Raw genomic sequence first — 27,405 nt, 5'->3', positions numbered from 1 at the left:
AGCGAAGGTTAACACAGAGGGAAAAGTGATCCTGAAAAGCGGAGTTACTGACCTATAAGGAATCAGATCGATGAGCATCCTGCTGGTTTCTGTGGCTATGCTTATCTTGTTTGCAAACGCAGTGACGCCAAGAATCTGCAGGGGTTAAAAAAAATGCATATGATCATCTAAATACTATGTTTTGCTTCTAGGAGTAGAGCTTACAGCCTCTGGCAAGACAGGGAATGAGATACGTGGCACTCCCCACACATGAAGGTTGGAGAGAGAGGTGGGGCCGGGTCCGTGGAGCGGGCATGGCCGAAATCCTCTCTGGCTCTTGGTTCCCGAACCTCTTGTTAGCACTGTAGCCAGAATGAAAAGCAAATTCAGCCTTGGTCTCTGACATAACAATGGGAACAAATGGATGTCCTCACCAACCTTAAACATCTGGACCCAATATAAACATGTTTTCAGGTAATAGCTACACAAAGGCCTCAGGTGTAAAAGTTTTTAGATCTAGGTACTCTGTGTCAATATAAAGAATCCGTTGGGGGATTGTTGAGGTATACTGAGAATCATTACTGACTAACCCACTAACCCTTAATAATAAATAATGGAGCAGCGTTTGACAGCACAAAGAAAAAGTCTTCAGCAAAGCAATTACTTGCCTTTTTTTTTTTTAATCCCCCTTTCATTTCCTCCTAAAATGGCAAGTCTCCCTTCCATTTCAACAAGCAGGAAAATAGACAACCCAGCAGCTGTGACACCTTATAGAGACCTCACACCAAAGCAAATCGAGCCAGTGACGGCAGAACTCAACGCCCAGGTCTTAGAATAATAAATATGGAGCTGCTGTACCCCATTTTCCCTACCAACACATAAATCTGCTCTGCGAGTTCAACCAGACAGCAAGCAGGATCGCAACTGGTTTGCCTGTGATGCTGTGATCTGATGAAAACACCGGGGAACCCTACTGATCAGAATGGAAAGAAGAATCTGGATCAAAGCCTGAGTCAGAGAAGAGTTTTGTTCTCTACCTAGTTAAGGGACAGGAAGTGTACACACTGGCCAAGGAACTCTTTTATTTCCGCTGTAAGGTAGTATTGGCTTATAAAGGAACACAGAGAAAATACAAAAAATTAAAAAGCAGAAACAAATCACCCCAAGACAGCTATTTTGATGCTTTCTTGGTGTTTGCCATACAACTTACATAAACACATCCACAAATACACACACATGTACATATATGTAAATTATGAACCTAAAATATGCATCATCTCTTACAGCTATAGGATTCTTGAATTATTTATCAGTGTATTCTACCTGGGTCCCAGATATTGCCTTGAAACTTTCCCTTACTGTTTGACGCTACTGTGTTAAGGACAGACTGGTGGGTGTTTTTCCTCCAGCCACATCCAGACAGTAGTGTCTTGGTGGGTGCTGTAAGAAGCTTTTTATACCCTCAGGCAGAACAGCTCTCACCCTCCCTCTCCCATTTTCTTCACTGCCAGGGGAAACATGGAGGTCTTTCCCCAGTTCGAAACGATATCTCTAACCCTTGCTCCTTGGCAGAAAGTGTTCCCAATCACTTGACTTGACATAAGTATACGGAATGCATTGCAGGCTTTGGTAACCTTTGAGTATAAAGTAGGTCACAAAAAAGTTTAATGTCTCAACTGCAACAATTCTTTTTTTTTTTTAATGTTTTTTTTTAATTTTTTTTAAACGTTTATTTATTTTTGAGACAGAGAGAGACAGAGCATGAACGGGGGAGGGGCAGAGAAAGAGGGAGGCACAGAATCTGAAACAGGCTCCAGGCTCCGAGCTGTCAGCACAGAGTCCGACGCGGGGCTTGAACCCATGGACCGCGAGATCATGACCTGAGCCGAAGTCAGCCGCTTAACTGACTGAGCCACCCAGGCGACCCTCAACTGCAACAATTCTAAGTCTCCACTGACTTTTACTGCTGGACCTCAGTTTCCTCCCCCACCTGACTCCATGGTGCATCCTAATTATTTACAGCGTTTCCCAAAGGGATGTCTCACAAACTAATCTGTCAGCCATAGTCAACCACAGCACCCTCTATACTCATTGCCTTTCCTCATAACTTAACATTCATTGCCTTTGAGGTTGCTTGAAGGAATGTCACTATGATTCCTGCTGTTGCTGTCTCTCAAGAGAGGGTTGATTTGGGGCACCTGGGTGGCTCAGTCAGTTGAGCATCCGATTCTTGATTTTAGCTCAGGTCATGATCCCAGGGTTGTGGGATCAAGCCCTGCGTTGGGCTCCAAGCTGAGCGTGAAGCCTGTTTAAAATTCTCAATCTCTCTCTCTCTCTCCCACTGACCCCCTCCGCAATCACACTCTCTCTAAGATAAAAAAAAAAGAGAGAGAGGGGTTTGATTTGTGACAACATGGATGAACCTGGAGGGTGTTATGCTAAATGAAATAAGCCAGACAGAGAAAGACAAATACTGTATGGTATCCCTTATATGTGCAATCTAAAAACAAAAACAGGGCGCTTGGGTGGCTCAGTTGGTTAAGCGTCTGACTTTGGCTCAGGTCATGATCTCACAGTTCGTGAGTTCAAGCCCCGTATCAAGCTTGCTGCCTGTCAGTGCAGAGCCAGCTTTGGATCCTCTGTCCCCCTCGCTCTCTGTCCCTCCCCCACTTGGGCTTTCTCAAGAATAAATACACATTTAAAAAATAAATAAGTAAAAACAAAAACAAAACAGCCACACTCATAGAAACAGAAAGTAGAAAAGTGGTTGCCAGGAGCTATGGGTGGGGGAAATGGGGAAAGTTTGATAAAAGCGTAGAAACATTCAGGTTTAAGATGAATAAGGTCTGAGGATCTAGTGGGAAGTATGGTGACTATAGTTGCTAACATTGCACTGTATAATTGAAATTTGCTAAGAGTAGGGGGGCACCTGAGTGGCTCAGTCAGTTAAACGTTCAGGTCACGATCTTGAGAGGTTCGGGGGTGCGAGCCCCACATCAAAGTGTGGAGCCTGCTTGGGATTATCTCTCTCTCTCTCTCTCTCTCTCTCTCTCAAAATAAATAAACTTTAAAAAAACAAATTGGCTAAGAGTCGAACGTAAATGTTCTCTCAGCACAGATGCACACACACGCAAGATAAATACGTGAGGTGATGGAAGTGTACATTAACTAGATGGGTGAATCCTTTCACAATATATATGCACGTGCGATCACCACGATGTACACTTTAAATCTCTTACCACTTTAGATGTCAGTTATACCTCAATAAAGCTGAAATTAAAGAGAGAGAGAGAGAGAGAGAGAGCGCGAGAGAGAGAGAGGACTGATATCTGCGTCACAGATGCCATCTGCTGGTGACTCCAAAGCCTCAGCTGAGGTACTGGGAATATTTGCTCAAGGGTGCCAGAGCTGAGCTGGGTTCCGTGAAAAGGAGAGGTTGCCTGTGACCCTGCTCCTCATATTCCACGTGCACATTGTCCCCTGGGCTCTAGGGCACCATTATTTATGCACAGTGATTGGGAAAGTCTCCTACAAAAGTAGTCTTTCCGTTTCTGGACTTTGTGAATTAATAGCTTTTCAACTATTCCAAGGAAGGAAGAATATGCACGTCTCCAAGCAGTAGACGACAGTTATGAGATAGAGCTTGGTCTCAATTTCCAAAGCAATTCCCATCCTCTTTCAATCATGCAGAGTATAGACCTGGAATGTTTAGTATAGAATAGGTTATGCTGTGGTAACATACAAACCATGAGATCTTAGTGTTATTTTTTTGTCCTCACAGAGTGTTGTGGGTCAGTGTCTCTCCAGGGCAACCTCTTTGCAAATAGTGCCTCAGGGATCCAGGCTAATTCCACCTGGGGGACTATATTATTTTAACATACAGCCCTATGATTATCACACCAGGGAAAGAAAGAACATGGGGACTCACACCCTTTCTCCTATGCTTTGGCCCCAAAGTCACATGGTTCTGCCTAACTACGGGGCACCTGGGAAATAGACGGGCATACATGGACGTTTGGTGAACTTTTGGGATCTCTGCAACAGGACACTTCTTAAGGAGGAATTAACTCTCATGGACACCCAAGCACTCAGTGATCCTAATATGAGAAATGCTGACTTTAAAAACCTGAGCTTTATTTATGAAAATGTCTTTATCATTGTAAAAATGTTAATTATAACTGCAAAAGATTAATTTTATCAGTGGACTTTTTTTAAAAGAAAGAAGAGGGGCGCCTGGGTGGCTCAGTCGATTAAGCGTCCAGCTTCAGCTCAGGTCTTGATGTCGCAGTTCATGAGTTCAAGCTCCACGTCAGGCTCTGTGCTGACAGCTCAGAGCCTGGAGCCTGCTTCGGGTTCTGTGTCTCCCTGTCTCTCTGCCCCTCCCCTGCTCATGCTCTGTCTCTTTCTCTCTCTCAAAAATAAACATTAAAAAAACAATTTAAAAGAAAGAAGAAATATTGCTATTAGATAGTGGTGAGCCCCAGCTCTGCCACTTACTAGTGACACGGACTAGGCAGTCCATTTGACATCTCATCTCCCTCAATTTCTCTACTGTAGCATAGTGAGGATTAAAGGAGGCTGAATAACAGAATTATCACAACACTATTAAACTAGAAACAGGGGTGCCTGGGTGGCTTAGTTGGTTGAGCATCTGACTTCAGTTCAGGTCATAATCTTTCCGTACGTGGGTTCAAGCCCTCTGCTGTCAGCATAGGGCTCACTTCGGATCCTCTGTCCCCCTCTCTCTGCCCCTCTCCCCTCTCTCCCTCACTCTGCCTCTCCCCAGCCCGTGCATTCTCTCTCAAAAATAAGTATTTACTTTTTTAAGTGTATTTATTTATTTTGAGAGAGAGAGAACACAAGTAGGGAAGGCACAGAGACAGAGGGAGAGAGGGAGAATCCCAAGCAGGCTCTGCACTGCCAGCACAGAGCCTGATACGGGGCTCGAACTCACGAACCGTGAGATCGTGACCTGAGCTGAAATCAAAAGTCAGATGCTTAACTGACTGAGCCACCCAGGTGTCCCAATAAATAAACATACATACATACATACATACATACATACATACATAAGAAACAAGGGCATGGGCTTGCTCAATCAGCGGAATATGTGACTCTTGATCTCAAGGTTGTGAGTTTGAGCCCCACACTGGGGATAGAGATTACTTAAAAAATAAAAAAAAGTAAAATAGAAACAAAATTCTACATAGAAGAAGATGGAAATTCACCAACACTGAGCATAAGCCTGTCATATATTTGAAAGAAGGAAACAGTGAATAAGTGAAAACCCCAAATTATTAACTGTAGTTGATTTCGGGAGGTGCAGCCACAGGACTTTCTTTTCTTCTATTTTTTTCTTATGTTTTTCAAAATTGCTAAAATGAGCCTGGAGTGCTTTCATAAGGAAAAAAAAAACTACTTATGAAATAGTATGAAAAAGAAGCAATGGAGAAAAATACTTTAAAAATAAGCATGTTTGGGGCACCTGGGTGGCTCAGTCACTAAGCATCCAACTCTTGATTTTGGCTCAGATCATGATCTCATGGTTTGTGGGTTCAAGACCCACACAGGGCATTGCTGTCAGTGTAGAGCCCACTTGGGATTCTCTGTCTCCCTCTCTCTCTGTCCCTCCCCTGCTTTTGCACACACACACTCTCTCTCAAAATAAGTAAATCAACTTAAAAAATAAGAAATTTATTGAAAAATAAAAATACAAATAAAAGCTATTACTTAAAATTAAATATATTCTGCTTTGTCACAATTTAACATATGTTTTTTAACATCATTTTTATAGTATCCTCTGATCTCTCCCTTCCTAGGTTGCTTGCTTTTAATTAAAAAATTTTTTTTAGAAAGTAGGCATTTTAAATGATCTAAACCGTGAATTGGGGGCATCAAAACACCTACCAGAAAAACTTCCATGGGAAACTCGATGGGATACTGATTGAAGGACATTCTGATACATTTGTTGCTTCTCAGGGCTACAACAGCAGTTAGAAATAGTAGGATGCTGGTAGAATTAGCTTTTGGGAGAGTTACACAGTAGTTAACTATGTTCTGAAAGAAAACAAAATTACAGAGGCTTAGAAAGGGGTATGAGAATTGCCTAAATCTAGAAGGTGACACTCCCTCAAGATTAGTTCAAAAAGAAATCCTTAGGCACAAAGGTCGTTATGAGCATTACTAGCACAGTGAAGGGAAATGGGAGGATATACATTTTTTTAAGTTGAAAAAGAGATATTAAAATATAATAATGCCCAATAAGGAGAGAATACACTTTATGTGTTTCAGTACAATGGAAAAGGACCCAGGAGTTCTGTTTACAGCCTATTCTTTACTATTTTTTCTAGACCATATATGCTCTTTAGAGTGACTCCTACACCATTCTTTTAAGGGACTACTTAGCCATTTTGTGTTCTTTAGATGTTTTAGAATACATGTCTGTTATGAGGCATGTAATGGGAAGAATTATGATAGATTACAGTATTCTAAAAACCAAAGTTTAATGCAAATCGTGTTTGTTTAAAAGGGCTGGGCAAAATGGTAATGAACTGAGAACATGTTAAATTATAACTGTATATAACATGGTCCAACCGGCATCTGCAATTAATTCAGACTGTAAATCTAGAAGAGCTGAGATTATGTCTAGGACGGTGTTGACTCTGCTCCCTATGCAGCAGTCTCTCCACCCGGGTCCACTTCCTTTTGGAGGCAAGGGGAGGGCACTGGTATCTCTGGGTGAAGGTAGAAATTACTCACATAGAAGAAGGAGATGGGACCAGAGTGGAAGCTAATCACAATCCCGAAGATGCAAGTCAGCTGGGACAGAATAATGTGTAGTGCCGTGGCCGCCAGGTAAGCGCTGATTGCCGCTTCCGGAAGGTAAGTGGCAATGAAGCCGAAACCTAACAAGCCCATTGATAGCTGTAGAAGGTTCAGATGAAAGAAAACCACAGTGAGAGGCAACCCACAATGGCGTCAATTAGGCACTCTCCAGGGGGCTTCCAACAAAAAAGTTCAGTTAGGCCCCTTGGATAAACTCTTCTCTCTTTTTCTCATCAACTGATATTGCAAATACAAGGAAGTCCTTGGTGACGATTCAGCAGCTCTGTACAGGCACTAGACCACACTTCTTTCTTCAGGAGCACTTAAGCTAAAGTTCTTGCCCCAGAATCTAGTGACCTTATCAATGTGACGTTAACAGTGACCGAGTGATCAGAACAAGCTTTTGCCTTTTTAAAGGCCCTTTTGTTGCAAGCTTTGATAGCCCCTTTAAGGAGATGTTAATATCCCAGTGAGGAATGTGGCTTTTCACAAAGGAAAAGACAATTGAAAAAACTCCAGCTCAAACTTCTTGGCCTTCGACTTTTGTCTTTACTAAGAATGATTAAACTGAATTTGTCTTCAGGATTACATATAATATAATCTATTATAATATAGGTATATATGTATAATATATATATTATGTATACATATAGTATGTATGTATATGTATATATGTATATATGTATATGTATATATGTATATACATATGTAAATATGTATATATGTAATCCTGAAATATATTATATATACATGTATTATAATAGATTATATTATATGTAATCCTGAAGACAAATTTAGTTTCTATAAGTTCAGTGTATATAATAAATGATTTATATGTTATACATGCATATGTACATGTAAAATACTATATTATAGTATATATATAGTATATATTATATATAATAAGTTATAAACATATTGTATCATATATTACATATTAAATATGTTATAACAAAGTATTTTATATGTACTTATACATATATAATATATAAATTATATATGTGTCTTATATATTTGTATTTCTAAATATATAAAGAATCTAAAAGGTTACACCCCGAACTATTATCAGAAGTTATCTTTAGGGGCGCCTGGGTAGCTCAGTCAGTTAGGCTGGAAACCAACTCTTGGTTTCCGCTCAGAACATGATCTCACTATTTGGTGAGTTCAAGCCCCATGTTGGACTCTGCGTTGGCACACAACTTGCTTTGGATTCTCTCTCCCTCCCTCTCTCTCTGCCCCTCCCCCACTCACTGTGTGTCTGTCCTCTCAAAATAAATAAATAAACTTCAAAAAAAAAAAGAAGTTACCTTTGGGGAATGGAATTAAACATTGGGGCAATACTTTAAAATTTATGCATTTTTTTTTTTATTACTTGAGACTTTTGCAATCTACCTTTTTTTTTTTTCTTCAAGTAGGCTCCATGCCCAACATGGGGATTGAACTCAAGACCCTAAGATCAAGAGTTGCATGCTCTACTGACTTAGCCAACCAGGCACCCCCCATTTTTTATAATAAAAAACAATGAGAAAACTGATGGACAGGGCTGCCTGGGTGGCTCAGTTGGTTGAGCATCCGGCTCTTGATTTTGGCTCAGGTCATGAACTCGTGGTTCGTGAGATCGAGCCTCAAGTCAGGCTCTGCTCTGACCGCGTGGAGCCTGCTTGAGATTCTCTCTCTCTCCCTCTCTCTCTGCCCTGCTTGCGTTCGTGCTTTCTCTCTCTCTCAAAATAAATAAATAAACTTAAAAAAAAAAAGGAAAATTGATGGACAGACAGAGGGTGAGCTCCAATTCCCTTAAGAAGGCAGGTTAAGAAAACTTACAGAGCCTAGTGACAAAAATGGGTAAAGATAAACAAGTGTTGAACCTACTACTGTTCGCATTTCGTCTGCCACTGCACTGGGACCTCAGAAAACAAACTTGGAAGAACCAATCTTCTAACTTTAAAAGCTTTTTGTTTCCAAGCTTTCAGTCAGTTGGACACTGGGTCTCTAGAATCTCTGGTCATTACTGCCCAGTAGGCACCACTACTCTGGTCGGGCCAGTTTGCTTCTTGTCTTTTGTGTGATTTCTGTTTCTGTGCTTGTGCACAGAAATTTTTTTTTTTCCATTTCTGCCAATCCATGCCCATCATCTCTTTCAAGAGCTCAGGAAAATTCCTCTTCTTCAGGAGATGTGGTGAAAAGAGCATGATTCCTAGGGATGAAGACCTTGGCTTTCAATCCTGGCTCTGCCACTCACTAGCTGTGTGAGCTTGGACAAGTTAACTAAACTCTCTGAGCCTGTTTCCCCATGTATAAAAAGTGAGTAATACTCAACATGCAGTGTTTTGAATGAATTACATTGCATAAGACATGTAAAACACTTAGCTCAAATCTGAGAATAGTGACAAATACAAATACATTATCGCTCATTTTTAATACCATTTCTTCCTTCCACCATGTAAGTGGCAAATATCTATAACCATAAAACTCTTTCTTGCTCAGCTGTGATGTAGCATCAGAATCTGTGTTAATATAATTTTCTAGGCAGCCAATGTCAGTCAGTCAGAGTTGGCCTAGGACATGAAACCTATCTGCTATTCTTATAGAAAGCAGGTACTAGGGGCACCTGGGTGGCTCAGTTGGTTGAGTGTCCAGCTCTTGATTTCTACTCAGGTCATGATCTCACGGTTCATGGGATCCAGCCGTGAGTCAGGCTCCCTCCTGACAGCATGGAGCCTGCTTGGGGTTCTCTCTCTCTTCTCTCTCTGCCCCTCCCCTAGCTCATATGCATGTACTTTCCCTCTTTCAAAATAAATAAATAAGCATTAAAAAAAAAAAAAAAGAAAGCACTAAAGGTTCAGTGAATGAAGAAAAGTCTCAATGTGTGGTTGTTTCCTTCACAGACAACTCCAACCAACTAAAGGTTATTCCTGTACTTTATATTCTTTTGACGCAAAACACTTCACTTTTAGTAATATTAGCTTGAACTTTAAAATTATCTGAAGTGTGGATTCTGGAGGTAGACAACCATCAGTCTAATTCCCAGTTGGGATCTTACTGGCTGTGTGACCTTGGGCAATTCTCTTAACCTCTCTGTACCTTTGTTCCCTTAAAATAGGGTCATAGTAATACCTACCTTCATACAAGGAGTCGTAAGGATCAGATGAGATGATTAATGTAAAGTGTTTTGAACAGTGACTAGCACATAGCCTTAAATGTTAAACATTATTATCTGGTGCAGATTTCTTTTTTAAATTTAAACTTTTCATTTTAGATAAGTGTAGTTTGACATGCAGTTGTAAGAAACAGTACAGAGAGATCTGGTGTACTCTTTACTCAGTTTGCCCTAATAGTAGCATCTTGCAGAACTACAGTTGATCCTGAATACCACAGAGGTTAGGGGCACCAACCCTCCCCTCAAAACACACAGTTGAAAATCCATGTGTAACTTTGATTCCCCAAAAGCTTAACTCCTTTTTAAATTTTTTTATTAAATTAAAAAAAAATATTTATTTATTTTTGAAGGAGAGACAGAGCATGAGCAGGGGAGGAGCCGAGAGAGAGGGAGACACAAAATCAGAAGCAGGCTCCAGGCTCTGAGCTGTCAGCACAGAGCCCAATGTGGGGCTTGAACTCATAAGCCATGAGATCATGACCTGAGCTGAAGTTGGACACTCAACCAACTGAGCCACCCAGGTGTCCCTTAACTCCTTTTTAAAAAAGATTTAACTGTAAGTAATCTCTACACCCAACATGGAGCTTGAACTCACAATCCCAAGATCAAGAGTCATATGTCCCACCTACTGAGCCAGCCAGGCACCCCCCAAAAACATAACCCCTATTAGCCTACTGTTGACTGGAAACTTTACCAATAACATAAATAACTGATAAACACATACTTGGTATGTTATGTGTATTACATACTATATTATTACAATAAAGTAGGCTAGAGAAAAGGAAATGTTAAGAAAATCATAAGGAAGAGAAAATACATTTATAGTACTGCACTATATTTATCTTTTAAAGACTGCATATAAGCAGACCTGTGTGGTTCAAACTCATGTTGTTCAAAGGTCAGTGGTAATTGTTTTAAATATTCCTGTCATATACATTTTGAATCACATCAGTGTTGTAATTTCACCTCAACCATCAAACATAATTTAGAAAGCACAGGACGACAAGGAAAATCTATCATATTCATCCATATTTTTACTCTTTCCATTGTTCTTTCTTCCTTTCAGTCATTCCAAGATTCTTTCTTTTATCATTTCCTTTCTGTTTAGAGAACTTTCTTTAGCTTTTCTCTTAGGGTAGGTCTGCTGGTAGCAAATTCTCTTAGTTTTTCTTCATCTGAGAATGTCTTGATTTCCCTTTTATTCTTGAAGGATATTTTCACTGGGTATAGGATTTTGGATTGACAGTTCTTTTCTTCAGCAAATGGAAAATATTGTGCAACTTCCTTCTGGACTCTATGGATAAGAAATCTGCTGTCATATGAGTTGTCCACCCCCCTACCCCATAGGTAAAGTGTTTCACTGATTTCAAGATTGTTTTCATTGTCTTTAGTTTTCAGAATATTGACTATGATTCATCTTAGTGTGTATTTCTATGGATTCAGTTTTTGAAAATTTCTCAGCTTTTTGAATCTGTAGGATTATGTCTTTTGCCGAATTTCAGGAGTTTTCAGCTGTTATTTCTTCAAGTAATTCAGCCCCATCTTTTTTCTCCTCTCTTTCTGGGACTCTTGTGATACCAATATTAGGTATATTAGGTATATCCTTATCACCCTACTTGCCTCTGAGGTTTTGTTCATTTCTTTTTCCTGTCTACTTTCTCTCGGTTGTTCAGGTTGGATGATTTCTATTGCTCTTTCTTTGAATTCATTCATTCTTTCCTCTGTCTCCTCTATCCTCCTATTGAGTCCATTCTTTCCATTTTGAATTTTGGTTATTGTATTTCTCAGCTCTAAAATTTCCATTTGCTTCTTCACACTTTGTTTATTTGCTGAGAGTTTCTATTTTCTCACTTGTTTCAGGAACGTTCATTATTGCTCACTGAAGCATGTTTAGGATGGCTGCTTTAAAATCTTTGCCAGAGATTCTAACATCTCTGTCATCATAGTATTGGCATCCTTTCACTGTCTTTTTTCGTTCAAGTTGAGATTTTCCTGGTTCTTGATATGACAAGTAATTTTCAGTTCAATTGTAGACATTTTGGGCACTGTGCTAGAAGATGCTAGATCTTATTTAAATATTCTGTTTTAGCTAGATTATTTTGACAAAATGCTGGCAGGGGAAGGGGCAGGTGCCATCTTGTTACTGCCTATAGATGTAGAAGCCCAGGTTCTCCCCTCAGTTTCCACTGACTGCTGAGGCAGTGGGGACTCCTCATTATTGTCGGGCAGGGGTGGGAGTTCTGGCTCCCCACTAGCCCTCTGCTCATATTATCCTGGCTGGAAGAGACAGGAATGTCTTTACTTCTTCCCACTTGGCCTCCATGGACACTGCAGCAGAGAGGGTTGTCCCCTCTATGAGGCCATCTCTGACACCACCCCAGCAAAGGGTGGAAAGAGTGTCTCATTACTGCCCAATGGGAGTGCAAGTGTTGACTCCCTATTTGGCCTTCTCTGACAACCCCCAGTTGGGAGTGGGTGGGCACCTTATTACAGGTGGGTAAGAGTGATATGGTCTGGGCTCTTCAGTTGGCCTTTGCTGGTATGAGGGGGCTGATACCACAGTTTTGTTTTGTTTTTTCTTGGTGTTTGTCTGGAGTATAGTAGTTATTATGTAAAATAACTTTTCAGTCTTGCTAGCCTCTTCTTGGTGCTGTGGCTATAAAGAACAGACATCTGTTAGGGCTTTTTTTTTTTTTTCTCTTCCTATTTTTCTTTGCCTTCACCTATTAGCATTTTGGGTTTCTGGCTTCTTCAGCACCAAGTCTGAAATATACGAGGCAAAAAGAAAACCCAGGGAATTCATCACTGTGTTGTTCCTTGGGTCCGGTGGTTCTGAGTCAGTTTGCCCTCTTCTCTCCACTTTTCAGAGTGTTCTTATGTTTGCTTTATTAGTATAATGTTCCAAGGTTTTTAGTTGTACTTAGCAGGAGGAATAGGGAAAAGTATATCGATTTCATCTTCCTGGAAATGGAATGTCTCCTCCTTTATTAAAAATTTTTTTAATGTTTATTTATTTTTGAGACAGAGAGAGAGAGAGAGAGACAGACGCGAGCAGGGGAGGGGTGGAGAAAGAGGGAGATACAGAATCTGAAGCAGGCTGCAGGCTCTGAGCTGTCAGCACAGAGCCCGAGGCGGGGCTTGAACTCACGGACTGCGAGATCATGACCTGAGCCGAAGTCAGACGCTCAACCAATTGAGCCACCCAGGTGCCCCAATTAAAAAAAATTTTTTTTTAAATGTTTATTTATTTTTGAGGTACTGACTCAAAAACAAATGAGTTTTAATGTTTATTTTTGAGGGTGCTGACTGCCCATTATTTTGTCTTCTCTTACAAGACCGAATTTTTTAACCACAGGAATTATATTTACTTTTTTATTTTTGATCTCTGTCAAAGTACCAAAATCATATTTCTGTGCCCAGTAATTATAACATATTGATGCTTACTATGTGACAGGCTCTGAGCTGAGTGCTTTACATGTATTTTCTCATTTAATCCTAAGAGTCCTGCAAATGTTATTATTTCCATTTTATACACGAGGAAACCAAGGCTCATAAAGGTAAGGTGATTTAGGTAAGTTATATAGCTGGTATCAGGGTCGGAGTCAGCTCACTCTGGTAGCCTGATGTAGGTTCCCAATAAATCCTTACCTAATAAAAGATGGTCTCAGGAGAGATCAGCAAAAATTAGCTAGAGAGAGGATTGATTGGTTGAGAAGAAAGAGAAATAAAGCTAGTATATGTGACTTTAGGTCAATGGATGAAGCTTTAGATGGTAAATTCTCACAGAGAATCAAAGACATGCCAAAAATAAGTTTTGATATTTTAATAAGTCATTGATATTATTGTCCTTTAACTGTGCTTCTGTCATTGAAGAAAAGAACTCCAGGTCTGACTCTAATGCTTACTTAACCCAAGATATAGTATGTGAGCCTACAAGTGCTATTCTTGTTGAAAAAATACAAAGAATTAAAAAAAATTTTTTTAATGTTTATTTATTTTTGAGAGAGAGAGAGAGACAGACAGAGCATGAACAGGGGAGGAGCAGAGAGACAGGGAGACACAGAATCCGAAGCAGGCTCCAGGCTCCAAGCTGTCAGCACAGAGCCTGATGGAGGGCTCAAACCCACAAGCCGCAAGATCATGACCTGAGCTGAAGTCAGACGCTCAACCGACTGAGCCACCCAAGCACCCCAAAAGAATTTTTTTTTAAACGTGAAATCATGAATAGAACTCTAGACCATAGTCCCTGGAACCCTTCTTTAGCTTTATGGAAGGGACTGATGAGACTGTTCAGTATCTCATCCTGAATCAGTGGTGGGTGGAGGAGGAAGAAGTTTCGTCACTGAGGAGAGTGTATCTACACATCCCATAGGCTTCCCCCAGATAAATTACTAAAGTTCCACATGCATCACAATGGATAACAGGACCAACAAAAGGAAGAGGTCTGTTTGTAGCTCCTTTGTTTATTTCAGGGGTTCAGAGACTCAGATCCTACCTGAATAATCCCAGTCAGAAAAGTTGTGGATGCCACCACACTCAAGGATCTGTTATAGTCCTCAGAGAAGGAGGGCTTAGAAAAGTCATCCTTGATGAAAGCCCCCAGAATCAGGTGGCCACTGTTGAACGGGTACAATCTCAGGACATTGATCATCAGAGCACTCACAAGGAAGTAGGAACCTATGAAAGAAGGTGTTTAGGCAGAAAAGAGAAGTTTAAAACAAAAATTTTTAGTGTTTATTCTTTAAGAGAGAGAGAGAGAGACTGTGAGCAGGGAAGGGGCAGAGAGAGAGGGAGACACAGAATCCGAAGCAGGCGCCAGGTTCTGAGCTGTCAGCACAGAGCCCAACATGGGGCTTGAACTCATGGACTGCGAGATCATGACTTGAACCTGAGTCGGACCCTCAGCCGACTAAGCCACCCAGGCGCCCCGCTGAAGTTTTAAATGCAGGTAAACTGACATAGTGGACAGAAGGAAGGTATGGTCTGATGTTGTTTTGCCTCTGATCTCAAGAACTTTTCTCTTTTGAAAGTGGCCACTGAGAAGTAAGAAAGAGCAGAGGAAAGAACTCTGGTTCCACATGCTGTGACCAACTCCTAGCATTTAGATCTTGGTGTCCACATATTACCCTCTCTGCAATGTGGGCATATGGAGTGGGATCAAGGGGAAATTGCATATCAGGCTCAGCCACTTTACCTGGTCTTAGAGACAGTAAAAAGTGAGATGGTGGTGAGAGGATCAGAAAACAAAGCTAATCAATAATAATAATAAGAAAAAAATAACACCTAACACTTATGAAGGATTTACTAGGTGCAAAATGACACTGAGCTTAACCTGTTTCAAACATAATTTCATTTAGTCCTCACATCGACATTTGGGAACAAAGGCAAATCTTACCTTTAAACTACCTAACAGAAATAAAACTCTAAGTGCCTTATTATCTGTATTTGGAAATGATTGCAGTGTGCCCCAGGAGCCTGGAAATATGGCAATAAAAGTGTCCTCTCAGTGTCCAAATGTAAAATCAACACATAATGGATTTTAGTAAAGACGTGGGATATTGTCCTTAAAAAAGGCAGGGTAGCACTCTGCATCTAGGACGATGGGATGGTAACCAGCCTGAATATATAAACACATCCGGAGAAAAAGTGTGTCAGTCAAAATGGTCAAGGTTGCCTGGGTGGTCAGTCGTTCAGTGGGGAAGGTCAGGAAAAGGCACTTCACTAAGCAGCTGTTGGCAATGCCCTTCCAACATTATTGGGCGTTTTGTATTTGATTTCTATGCCGGTTTACCTAGGCGAAGAAAATGTGCTGCTTCTATGACCTTCAACCAGTGTGGTGCCTGTAACAATTATTTCTAAGTATAAATTAGGAGACGGACTTTTGACTCAGGGAAGGGACGTGCTTATCCTTGGATTTGAATGCTTTGATTACTGTGGCAGCATTTTCTTACTGTAAATTATAAGCTAACACAACTATTAGAAAGTAGGCCATGGACTTTGGTTATTACAGGTCCAGATGAAAGATGGATGCACTCTAGGAATATTGGCAAAATTGCCTCTGAATCTTCCAGGTTGAGGGCAGTCAGATTTCAAACGTGTGGTAATTTCACCAAGGGAAGTACCTCCTGCCACTTAATTCCTTTGGGAAACAGCTCGCCGGCCGATTTGTCTGGAGGTGGCATTAATAATGACACACTGGAAGTGTTCAGTCTCTAAAATCTGAACACTGAAATGGATAGAATGTCCATCTTCTGCCTCCATTTTTTTGTACCTGAAACATAGTTTTAATTTGGGTTCTTGGCAATAAGGAAACGATTAAGACAGAGACTCTATCCACCTCCTGTGGTTCCAGTGCTGAACTCACCAATGGACATTTGATGACACGATCCAAAAATGACATAAATTACTGAAGAACAGAAAGCTGCGTAACAGACATTGAGAGGAGGAATCAGCTGCCTTGCCAGCAAACTAAACGTCAGGGCTGAAAAACAAGATAATTTAAATAAGAAAAGGTAGGCTGGCTTTTAAAAGCCACCCTGAATAAAAACTGGAAAGAATATTTAAAATAAAAATAATCCAGTATGTAGCTGACAGAGTGTGGGAGCAATATTTCTGGATATGCGGCTCTTAATTAGCACCTTTATTATCTCCTTTGATTCCTAGCTTCTACTTCTACTACATGCTTTTTACACCTCAATTCTAAATCAGAGGCTTAAACACCCTTCATTTCAAGGTCTTCATGCTAATCATGGAAAACAGACATCATAACAATAAGACCTCTAATTCCAACAGCTCAGAAGCAGCCCCATTCCACCCCTAGTCTAGTTAGCAGAAGACCCTGGGAATCCTCTAGGACTGGATATAAAGCTGGAGAGCGAGGCAAGGATCCCACTTAACTGACATGATTCCAATTTGGTATGTGTTGCCTCTCTTCCATATGCCAATCACTCCAGTCTCTTCTTTCAGCTCCTTCTTCTATACTTTCTTTTCTTTTCTTTTTTTTAAGTTTATTTATTTTTCAGAGTGGGGGACGGGTAGAGAGAGAGGGGGACAGAGGAATCGAAGTGGGCTTTGCACTGACAGCAGAGAGCCTGACATGGAGCTTGAACCCACGAACCACAAGATCATGACCTGAGCCGAAGTTGGACACTTAACCGACTGAGCCACCCAGGTGCCCCTACTTTTTAAGAAGCACCATGAGAATTCAGAAGTTTTGAAGCAAATGGATTAACATGCATGGTGGCATCCTTTGGTGTCTCAAGCCCACAGCTCCTGCCCTGAGGGCCTATCTTCAACTTACATCATACGGTGTGCTCATCTGAATTCAGTTATGAGTTTAGTGAGCTGATTTAGTGTCTTAGACAAAACAAGGCTCTGTGTGTGTGTGTGTGTGTGTGTGTGTGTGTGTGTGTGTGTGTAGAAGGTCAAACACATACAAAAATAGAGTATAATGAACTCCCATGTACCCATCACCGGCTTCAACAGTGGTCATCCCATGGCCAGTCTTGTCTCCTCTATTCCCTCACTCCTCTCCCACTCCATATTAGTTTGAAGCAAATCCAAGACATCAAATTATGTCATCTGCAGATATTTCAGTATATATCTTTAAAAGAAAACCCTCTTTTTTTTTAAAGTAATCTTTATGCCCAACAAGGAGCTCAAACTCATGACCCTGAGATCAAGAGTCTCATGCTCTTACTGACTGAGCCAGCCAGGTGCCCCAAAAGCAAACCCTCTTTTAATTTAACTACAATACCATCATTATACCTAAGCAATTAATAATAGTCAGTGTTCAAATTTCCCTGCTTATCTCATAAATAGTTGTTGCAGTAGACAGCCCTTAAGATGATTTGCTCTTGGTATCCATGCTTTTTGTGTGACCCCCACCCCCTCAGTGTGAGATGGACCTAGTAACTTACATCTAATAAACAGACTACAACAAAAATGGTAGGGTGTCACTTCTGAGAGTAGGTTGCAAGAAGACTGTGGCCTCTGTCTTGGTTGCTCTCTGACTCTCTGTCTCTTTCATCCAGGTCACCAGTTGCAAGACTTGGCTTCAAAGGGGTGTGACCAATGCAATTACACGGGCTCAGAAGGCTCCACACTTGGCTTAACACTCTATGACTATTTTGAAATTCTGAATAATTTTTGAACTAGGGGTTCCGCATGTCGTTGGCCCTGCCAGCTGTCATGATGTGAGGGTACTCAAGCACTGATGGAGAGGCCCCCAAGGTGAGAAGCACATGAGGGAGCCTGAAGGCTGATCCTCCAGCCTCAGTAGAGCCTTGAGATGACTGACAGCTTGACTACAACCACGTGAGAAACCATAAGCCAAAGATATGGTGGGTTTTGGGGTGATCTTTAAAAAAAAGCATTTGCTGGGGCACCTGGGTGGCTCAGCCAGTTAAGCGTCCAACTCCTGATCTCTACTCAGGTCATGATCTCATGGTTCCTGAGATCGAGCCCCATGTCAGGCTCTGTGCTGACAGCATGGAGCCTGCTTGGAATTCTCTCTCTCTCCCTCTCACTCTCTGCTCCTGTCCCACTCCTCTCTCTCTCTCTCTCTGACTCTTTCTCTCAAAATAAATAAACATTTAAAAAAAGCCAAACTGTTTTCCAAATGGCTTTATAATTTACACTCCCACCAGCATTGTGTGACAGTTCCCATCAACTGCAACTGTGTTAGCATATGATACTGTCAGATTTTAAATTCCATTGTGTATGAGTTAGCATGTAACTCATTTAAATTTCACTTTTCACTACATGGGTTGTCAATAATATTGATCAATCTCATTGCGTTGTTTCCTTACAGATATGTGGGAGTATATATATTACAGATTTGAATCCTTTGTTGGGTGTATGTGTAACAAATATCTGATTCTGTGGTTCGCTTTTCAATCTTTATGTATCTTTGAATGAACAACACTTTTACTTATTAATTTATTACTTATTAATTTATTATTTATTTATTAATTATTTATTTATTATTTATTAATTTATTAATCTTTTCCTTTTAGGTGAGTGCTTCTTATATCTTGTTTAAGAAATTATTTTCTGCTTCAAGATCGTGAAGACATCCTCCTAAATAATTCTAAAAAATCTTTATTATTTTACCTTTCACATTTAGGTCTTTAACGTACCAGGAGGAGGTTTTTGTATATGGCGTGGAGTAGAGATCTAAAAATTGTTTTTTCATATAAGTATCAGGTTGTTTCATATCATTCATCAAAAAGTTTATTTCTAGGGGCACCTGGGTGGTGGCTCGGTCAGTTAGGTGCCTGACTCTTGGTTTCAGATCAGGTCATGATTTCATGGTTCATGAGTTCTAGCCCCTCCATCGGCCTCTGCACTGATGTTATTGAGCCTGCTTGAGATTCTCTAAATATATATATAAATAAATAAATAAATACATAAATAAATAAATAAATAAATAAATAATTTTTAAAGTATTTTTCTTTTTTTTTAATTTTTTTTAACATTTTTATTTATTTTTGAGACAGAGAGAGACAGAGCATGAACGGGGGAGGGGCAGAGAGAGAGGGAGACACAGAATTGGAAGCAGGTTCCAGGCTCTGAGCCATCAGCCCAGAGCCCGACGCGGGGCTCGAACTCACGGACCGTGAGATCGTGACCTGAGCCAAAGTCAGACACTTAACCGACTGAGCCACCCAGGCGCCCCTAAAGTATTTTTCTATAGCGACACATCTGATATAAGCTAATATATATGTGTGTCTCTTTTCCGTTCCATTGGTCTAATAGTCTATTTCTGCAATACCACAGCCTTACTATCTTGTAGTAATTAGTTTAGTAATAATTTTGGTGTTAGTAATGGCCTATTTTTATTGTGAAATATAATACACATATATAAAGTGCATTAAAACAGATGTTGAGCTGAATAAATACTTATAAAACAAACACCTTTGTTATCACCACCCCAGTATTTGATTACAATTCCATCTATCCCCACAAAAGTATTCATTATTTTGATTTTTGTGACAATACTTTCTTTGCTTTTCTTTATAGTTTACCACTAGTGTACAGATGGAGTTATTACACTGAATACAATTTTTATTTCTGCTCTTTTGCTCCGTATTATGTATATGAGAGACTTCCATGTTGGGGTGAGTTGCTTGAGACTGCCCATGTTTCTTCTGTGTATTCCAATATATGCATATATGAGTGTTTGTTTATTCTGTCCACTTTTTTTTTTATTTTTATTTTTTTTTAATTTTTTTTTTCAACCTTTTTATTTATTTTTGGGACAGAGAGAGACAGAGCATGAACGGGGGAGGGGCAGAGAGAGAGGGAGACACAGAACCGGAAACAGGCTCCAGGCTCCGAGCCATCAGCCCAGAGCCTGACGCGGGGCTCGAACTCACGGACCGCGAGATCGTGACCTGGCTGAAGTCGGACGCTTAGCCGACTGCGCCACCCAGGCGCCCCTATTCTGTCCACTTTTAATGAACATTATCTTAAATATTATATTAAGTCTTGATAATTGGAGGAGCAAGTCCTCCCATGTTGCTTTTCTCCAAAGAATTTGACCATTCTTGGCTTTTGAATTTACATATACATCTTAGAATCTTCTTAAAATGTTCCATTAAAAAATGGATTTACATTAAAATTATAATGAATCTATAAAACTTATTTTGAGAGAGCTGAGATCTTTAAATATTGAGTTTTCTTTTTTTTTATGTTTTATTTTATATTTGAGAAACAGAGACAGACAGACAGAGCGTGAGCAGGGGAGGGGCAGAGAGACTGAGACAGAATCTGAAGCAGGCTCCAGGCTCCAAGCTGTCAGCACAGAGCCCAGTACGGGGCTCAAACTCATGAGCAGTGAGATCATGACCTGAGCCAAAGTCAGACACTTAACCAACTGACCCACCCAGGCACCCCTAAATATTCAATCTTCTAACCCATGAACATGCTATATTTCAATTAATTTCCATTAACTTAATTAATTAATATTACTCAGTAAAGTTGTATAATTTCTCTAAATGGGTATTACACTTCTTTTCTTAGTTTCATTATAATTTACTTCATATTTATTATGCTTTGGTAAATGGCATCTTTTTAAAAATTTCACTTCTTGTTTCCTGCGGGTATATAGGAATAGAATTGATTTTTATATGCTGATCTTGTATCCAGCAACCTTGACAAAATCTCATTAATTCTATTAATTTATTTGTAGATTGTTTTCTTCATTAAAAATTACCATCTATGAATAATGAAGTTTTATTTCTTCCTTTACAATCCTTACACCTTATATTTCTTTTTCCTACTTTAATACACCATGAATTCCAGTATAATGTTGAATAGCTCCTATTTACTCTTGATAAGCAACATATAGCATAAAGAGAAAGCCTTTTGAAATGTAGGGTTTCAAATAATTTACCAATACAAGGAAGTTAGAGAATTACTTGGTAAGTGCCTGAGAACTAAGTGATCTAGTCTCAGGTAAGCTTAGGCTGTGGAGAAATACAGGGAAACCAAGTTTCCAAACTTTCCAACACTTTAACATTTTTTAAAATTTTGAGCTAGTTTTAGACTTACAGAAAAGTTACAAAAATAATAGGGAGTTTCCATATATCCCTTACCTAGCATCTTTTGATGTTAATATTTTTTATAGTCTTGGTATAATTATCAGAATCAGGGAATTAACATTACAAATTAACTAAAGACTTAATTTGAATCTCATCACCGTTTTCTCACTAATTTCCTTTTTCTGTTCCACGACTCTATCCAGAGTCCCACATTCTATTTAGTTGTTATTTCTCCTTACCCTGCAATCTGTAATAGTTCCTCAGGCTTTGTCTTTCTGGACTTTGACGCTTTGAAAGAGTATTAATAGATCAGTTATTTTGTCAAATGCCTCTCATTTCGGGGTAGTCTTAGGTTTCCTCATGAGTGTACTAAGGTTACACATTTTGGGCGAGAATGCTACAGACCTCATCTGTTGTGTCCTTCTTAGTGCATCATATCACAGGATTCATGATCTCTAAATGCCTTACTGTTGGTGATATAGCATTGGTTGTTTCAAGTTGTTTCTCCCAGATTCTCTAATGTAGAGTAGGGGAGTAGTTAACAAATATCTTTAGGAAGATACTTTGAAACTATGCAAATCTCTACATAGTTTGCAAACCTTCACCCACTAATTTTAACATCAGTTAGTGGATTTTATCATGACAATTATTACTGTGGTGTTTCCCTAATGGTGATTTTGTATTTTCTTTTACATTTATAAATTGGAATTCTACTATGAGGAAGATCTAGCAGTTTTTATCTATCTATCTATTTATTTAATTTTTAAAAAGATTTTATTTTTTTAAGTGTATTTATTTATTTTGAGAGACAGTACAAGCAAGGGAGGAGCAGAGAGAGGGGGAGAGAGAGAATCCCAAGCAAGATCTGCACTGTCAGTGCAGAGCCCGACATGGGGCTCGAACCCACAAACTTTTGAATTATTTACACTACAGATTATTCCATTATTCACACTACTTAAAATAATACACAGTCTCTCAGCCAGTTAGCAAGAGTTGCTCAGATTCATGCATTCATATAGTCATGTGATCATTATTATTCCACAAAGATCTTGAGTACCCACTATGTGCTAAATACTGTGCTGGGTACTAGGTATACTTATATGTCCTAATGCCATTCTTCTTTTGGTATGAAATTACACTGATGATTTGGTAATTTAGCAATGAGATGTCCACAACTTTGACCGTAAATAAAGGACCTTTCATAAGTGGCAGTGGGTAGAAGGCTCACAGTTAAAGAATCGGTGCCAAGAGTTCAGGTCTCTCATTGCAGCCCCACAGGAATGCTCTAGAGACTTTCTGATATTTTCCTGGAAGTGAAGGTACTCACATGAATGGATCATTTTGGTTTATAGCCGCCACATAGAAATTTGAAAAGGTACTCCTTTATTCCAGGAATGCAAGGCTAATTCAATATTTAAATATCAATGTAATCTACCATATTAATGGTCTAAAGAGAAAAATCACATGGTCATAACAATAATGCAGAAAAAGCATTTGACAAAATACAACATCCACTCATGATAAAAATTCTCAGTGAACTAGAATAGAATGGAAAGTTCCTCCACCTAATAAAGGGCATCTACAAAAACCCTACAGCTAACATCATACTTAATGGTGAGAGATTGAATGTTTTCCGTACGAAGATCAGCAACATGTCAAAAATATCTATTCTCACCACTCTTATTCAACACAGAGTATATATAAGTCTTAGTACAATAAGCAAGAGAAAGTCATAAAAGCCATTCAGATTAGAAAGAAACACAACTGTCCCTATTTACAGAGGACATGATTATCAATGTAGTAAATCCCAAGGAATCTACAAAAGATTCTTGGAACTAATAAATGAGTTACAGGATACAAGGTGAATAGACAAATCAATTGTATTTCTATATGCAAACAATGAATAATTGGAAACCAAACATGTTTTTAATTGCCACGCACAGTATCTCCAAAATGAAACACTCAGGTCTAATTCTAACAGAACACGGACAGGATCTGTATGCTGAAAACTCCAAATGCTAATGAAAGAAATCAAGGAAAACAAAAGTAAATAGAGAGACATACTGTGACCATGAACTGGAAACTCAATATAATAAAGACATCAATTATCCCCAAAGTGATCTATGGACTTAATGCAGCAGCTATCAAAATCTCCGTAGGGTTTTTTGGTAGGTTAAACAAGCTGATTCTAAAAGTTATATAGAATAGCTAAAACAGCTTTGAAAAAGAACAAAATTGGAAGGATCACACTATCCAATTTTAAGACTCATTATAAAGATAGAATAATCAAGACATGATATTGGTAAAGGGATAGACAAGTAGATCAATGGGACAGAATAGAAAGTCCAGAAATAGACATACAAAAATATGGCTCTTTGATCTTTGACAAAAGTGCAAAAACAATTCAATTAAGGATAGTCTTTAAAAATCATGTTGAAAACACAACAAAAAATAAAGCTTGACCTAAACTTCACACTTTATGTAAAGATTAACTCAAAATGGATCATGGATCTAAATGTAAAACATAAAGCTATACGTCTTTTAGAAAAAAACATAAAAGAAAATCTTTGTGACCCGGGGATTAGGTGTAAAGTTCTTACATACAGTAGGAAAATCACAATCCATAAAAGGAAAAAAATGGATAAACTGGACTTATTAAAATTAAAACCTTTTGTCCTGTCAAAGACACTCTCAAGAGAAAAAAAAGAGAAGCTACACACTGAGAAAAAATATTTGCAAGTTGTATGTATGACAAAAGATTGGTATCTAGAATACATAAAGAAGTCTCAAAAACTAACAATAAGAAAACAGAATTTTTTTTTTTGAATTAAAAAATGGGCAAAGGACTTGAACAGGCACTTCACTGAAGAGATTATGAGGATGGTGAATACGAACATGAAAAGATGTTCAACCCCATCGGCCATTAGGGAAATACAAATTAAAACCACAATGAGATCTCACTACATACCTCTTTTAATGGCTACAAGAAAAATTACTAAAAACTAGTCCTCATCAAAATAGAGAATTTTGCTCTGTAAATACTCTGAAAAGACAGGCTACAGATTGGGAGAAATTATATCCAAAACACAAAAGACAAAGGACTAGTATCTAGACTATAAATAACTCTTGAACCTCAACAGTGAAAATGCAAACAATCCAATTAGAACATGAGCAAAAGACAAGAGCCATTTCATTAAAATATTTAGGTGAGTAAATTAGCATATGAAAAGATGTTAAACATCATTGGCCATTAGGGAAATGCAAACTGAAACCACAAGAGACCTCACCACATCCCTACTAAAATGCCTAAAATAAAAAGTAGTGACAGATGCTAGTGGGAATGCAGAGGAACTGTATCAGAGATTGCTGATAGGAACATAAAATGATACAACCATTCTAGAAAACAGCTTGGCAATTACTTAAAACTCTAAACCTGTAACTACCGTACAATCCCATAATTGTGCTCCTGGACGATTATCCCAGAGAAAAGAAGACTGTGTTCATTAACCTACACACAAATGTTTCATAGCAGCTATATTTGTAATAGCCAAAAACTTGAAAATGATCCAGAGGTACTTTAAGGGTAAATGTTTAAATAAGATGTGGTGCGGGGTGCCTGGGTGGCTCATCAGTTAAGTGTCCAACTTTGGCTCAGGCCATGATCCACAGTTTGTGGGTTCCAGTCCTGCATCAAGCTCTGTGTCTGACAGCTCAGAGCCTGGAGCCTGCTATGGATTCTGTGTCTCCCTCTCTCTCTGTCCCTCCCACCCTCACACTCTGTCTCTGTCTCTGTCTCTCTATCAAAAATAAACATTAAAAATTTATTTTTTGTATTAAAAAAAATTTTTTTAACGTTTATTTATTTTTGAGACAGAGAGAGACAGAGCATGAACGGGGGAGGGTCAGAGAGAGGGAGACACAGAATCCGCAACAGGCTCCAGGCTGTCAGCACATAGCCTGACGCGGGACTCGAACTCACGGACCGCGAGATCGTGACCTGAGCCGAAGTCGGCCGCTCAACCGACTGAGCCACCCAGGTGCCCCAAACATTAAAAATTTTTAAATAAACTGTGGTGCATCCATACCATGGAATACTACTCAGCAATAAAAAAAGGAATAAACTATTGATACATACAACAACCTAGATGAATCTCCAGAGAATTAAGATGGGGGGAGGGGGAAGGCAGTCTCAAAGAGTTACATACTATATGACCCTATTTATGTAACTTTCTCAAAATGACAACATTCTAGAAAAGAACAGTTTAGTGGTTTCCAGGGTTAAGGAGGGGATGGGGGCAAGGGGTAAGTGGGGGTAACTATAGAAGGGCAACATGAAGGGTGCCTGGATGGCTCAGTTGGTTGAGCATCTGACAATTGATTTTGGCTCAGGATCATGGTCCCAAGGTTGTAGGATCGGGCCTTGCATTGGGCTCTGCACTGAGCTCAGAGCCTGCTTAAGAGTCTTTCTCTCTCTCTCTCTCTCTCTCCCTCTCCCCTGCTCACAGTCTCTCTCTCAAAAAATAAAACAAAACAAAAACAAAAAACAACAACCTTAAAAATAAAGGCAACATGAGGGATCCTTGTGGTGGTGGAAATAAATAAAACATACAGACAATATAAAATGAAGGGTGTGGAGGAACTAGAATTCTCATACCTTGCTGGTCGGAATGTAAAAGGGCAGGTACAGCCACTCAGGTACATAGACTGGCAGTTTCTTATAAAGTTAAACACACACCTACCACATGACCAACCATATCACCTTAGAGAGATGAGAGCTATGTTTACATAAAAACCTGTACCTGGGGTGCCTGGATGGCTCAGTCAGTTAAGCATCAGTTTCTTGATGTCGGCTCAGGTCATGATCTCGGTTCGTGAGACTGAGCTCCTAGTCAGCCTCTATGCTGACAGCATGAAGCATGCTTGGGATTCTCTGATTCTCTCTCTCCCTCTCTCTCTGCTCCTTCCCCCACCCCCCACAAAATAAATAAGTAAACAAAAACCACCTGTACCTGAATGTCCATGGCAACTTTATTTTTGACAACCAAAAACTGGAAACAAAATATCTATCAATAAGTGAATAAATAAACAAACCATCCTATGGACTGTTACTCAGTCCAGCCATTCCTATGGACTATTACTCAGCAATGAAAAGGAACAAGCTATTGATGCATATTACGGTTTGCATCAATTTCAAAGACATCATGCTGAATTCAAGAAGCCAGCCTTTAAGAGTTATATACTGCATGAATCCATTTACATGATATTCTCAAAAAGGCAAAACTATGGTGATAGAGAACAGATTAGTGGCTGCCGGGGGAGGATGTGACTAAAAGAGGCGGCATAAGAGCATTTGGGGGCTGATGGAACTGTTCTGGATCTTCACTGTGGTGGTAGTTACAGAAATCCATACATGTGTTTAAATTTATAGAACTGAACACCTAAAGGAAAAAAGTCAATTTTACTGCAGGGTAATTAATTATTTAAAAAGGGATCCTTTTGGGGGGCACCTGGGTGGCTCAGTCAGTTAAGTGTCAGACTTCAGCTCAGGTCATGATCTCACGGTTCGTGGGTTCAAACCCTGTGTCAAGCTCTGTGCTGATAGCTCAGAGCCTGGAGCCTGCTTCGGATTCTGTGTCTCCCTCTCTCTCTGCCCCTCCCCTGCTCATGCTCTATCTCTCAAAAATAAATAAATGTTAAAAAAAATATTTTTTTAATTAAAAGGGATCCCTTTTCTTCAATGATCAGCCTCGTGCCACATTTGGATGTCCAGTACCTACCACTTGCTCCTTTGCTTGGCCTCTTTGTGCTTTGCACAACCTGTATGATCACAGGATTCAATCCCACCTGGCTGGCTCCAGAAAAATAGAGAAATAGTATTTAAACAATACTACGTAGGGA

General features: G+C 39.5%; 1 protein-coding gene across 1 annotated transcript in view; it reads right to left on the bottom strand.

The window, feature by feature from the left end:
* SLC26A8 (solute carrier family 26 member 8) overlaps positions 1-27,405 on the bottom strand; it is an 83,114-nt gene that overhangs the window by 38,720 nt on the left and 16,989 nt on the right. The window contains 5 exon segments of the mRNA XM_047101332.1: positions 53-135; positions 5,887-6,036; positions 6,739-6,903; positions 14,457-14,638; positions 16,326-16,442. Coding sequence (XP_046957288.1) covers positions 53-135; positions 5,887-6,036; positions 6,739-6,903; positions 14,457-14,638; positions 16,326-16,442 — 697 coding nt within the window.

The sequence above is a fragment of the Lynx rufus genome, unplaced genomic scaffold, assembly GCF_022079265.1.
Source record: "Lynx rufus isolate CCGP_SWC_20201006 ecotype Redwood Valley unplaced genomic scaffold, mLynRuf1.p SCAF_6, whole genome shotgun sequence".
Lineage (NCBI taxonomy): Eukaryota > Metazoa > Chordata > Mammalia > Carnivora > Felidae > Lynx > Lynx rufus.
The sequence above is the reverse complement of the archived record's forward strand: the minus strand, read 5'-3'. Positions and strand labels throughout refer to the sequence as shown.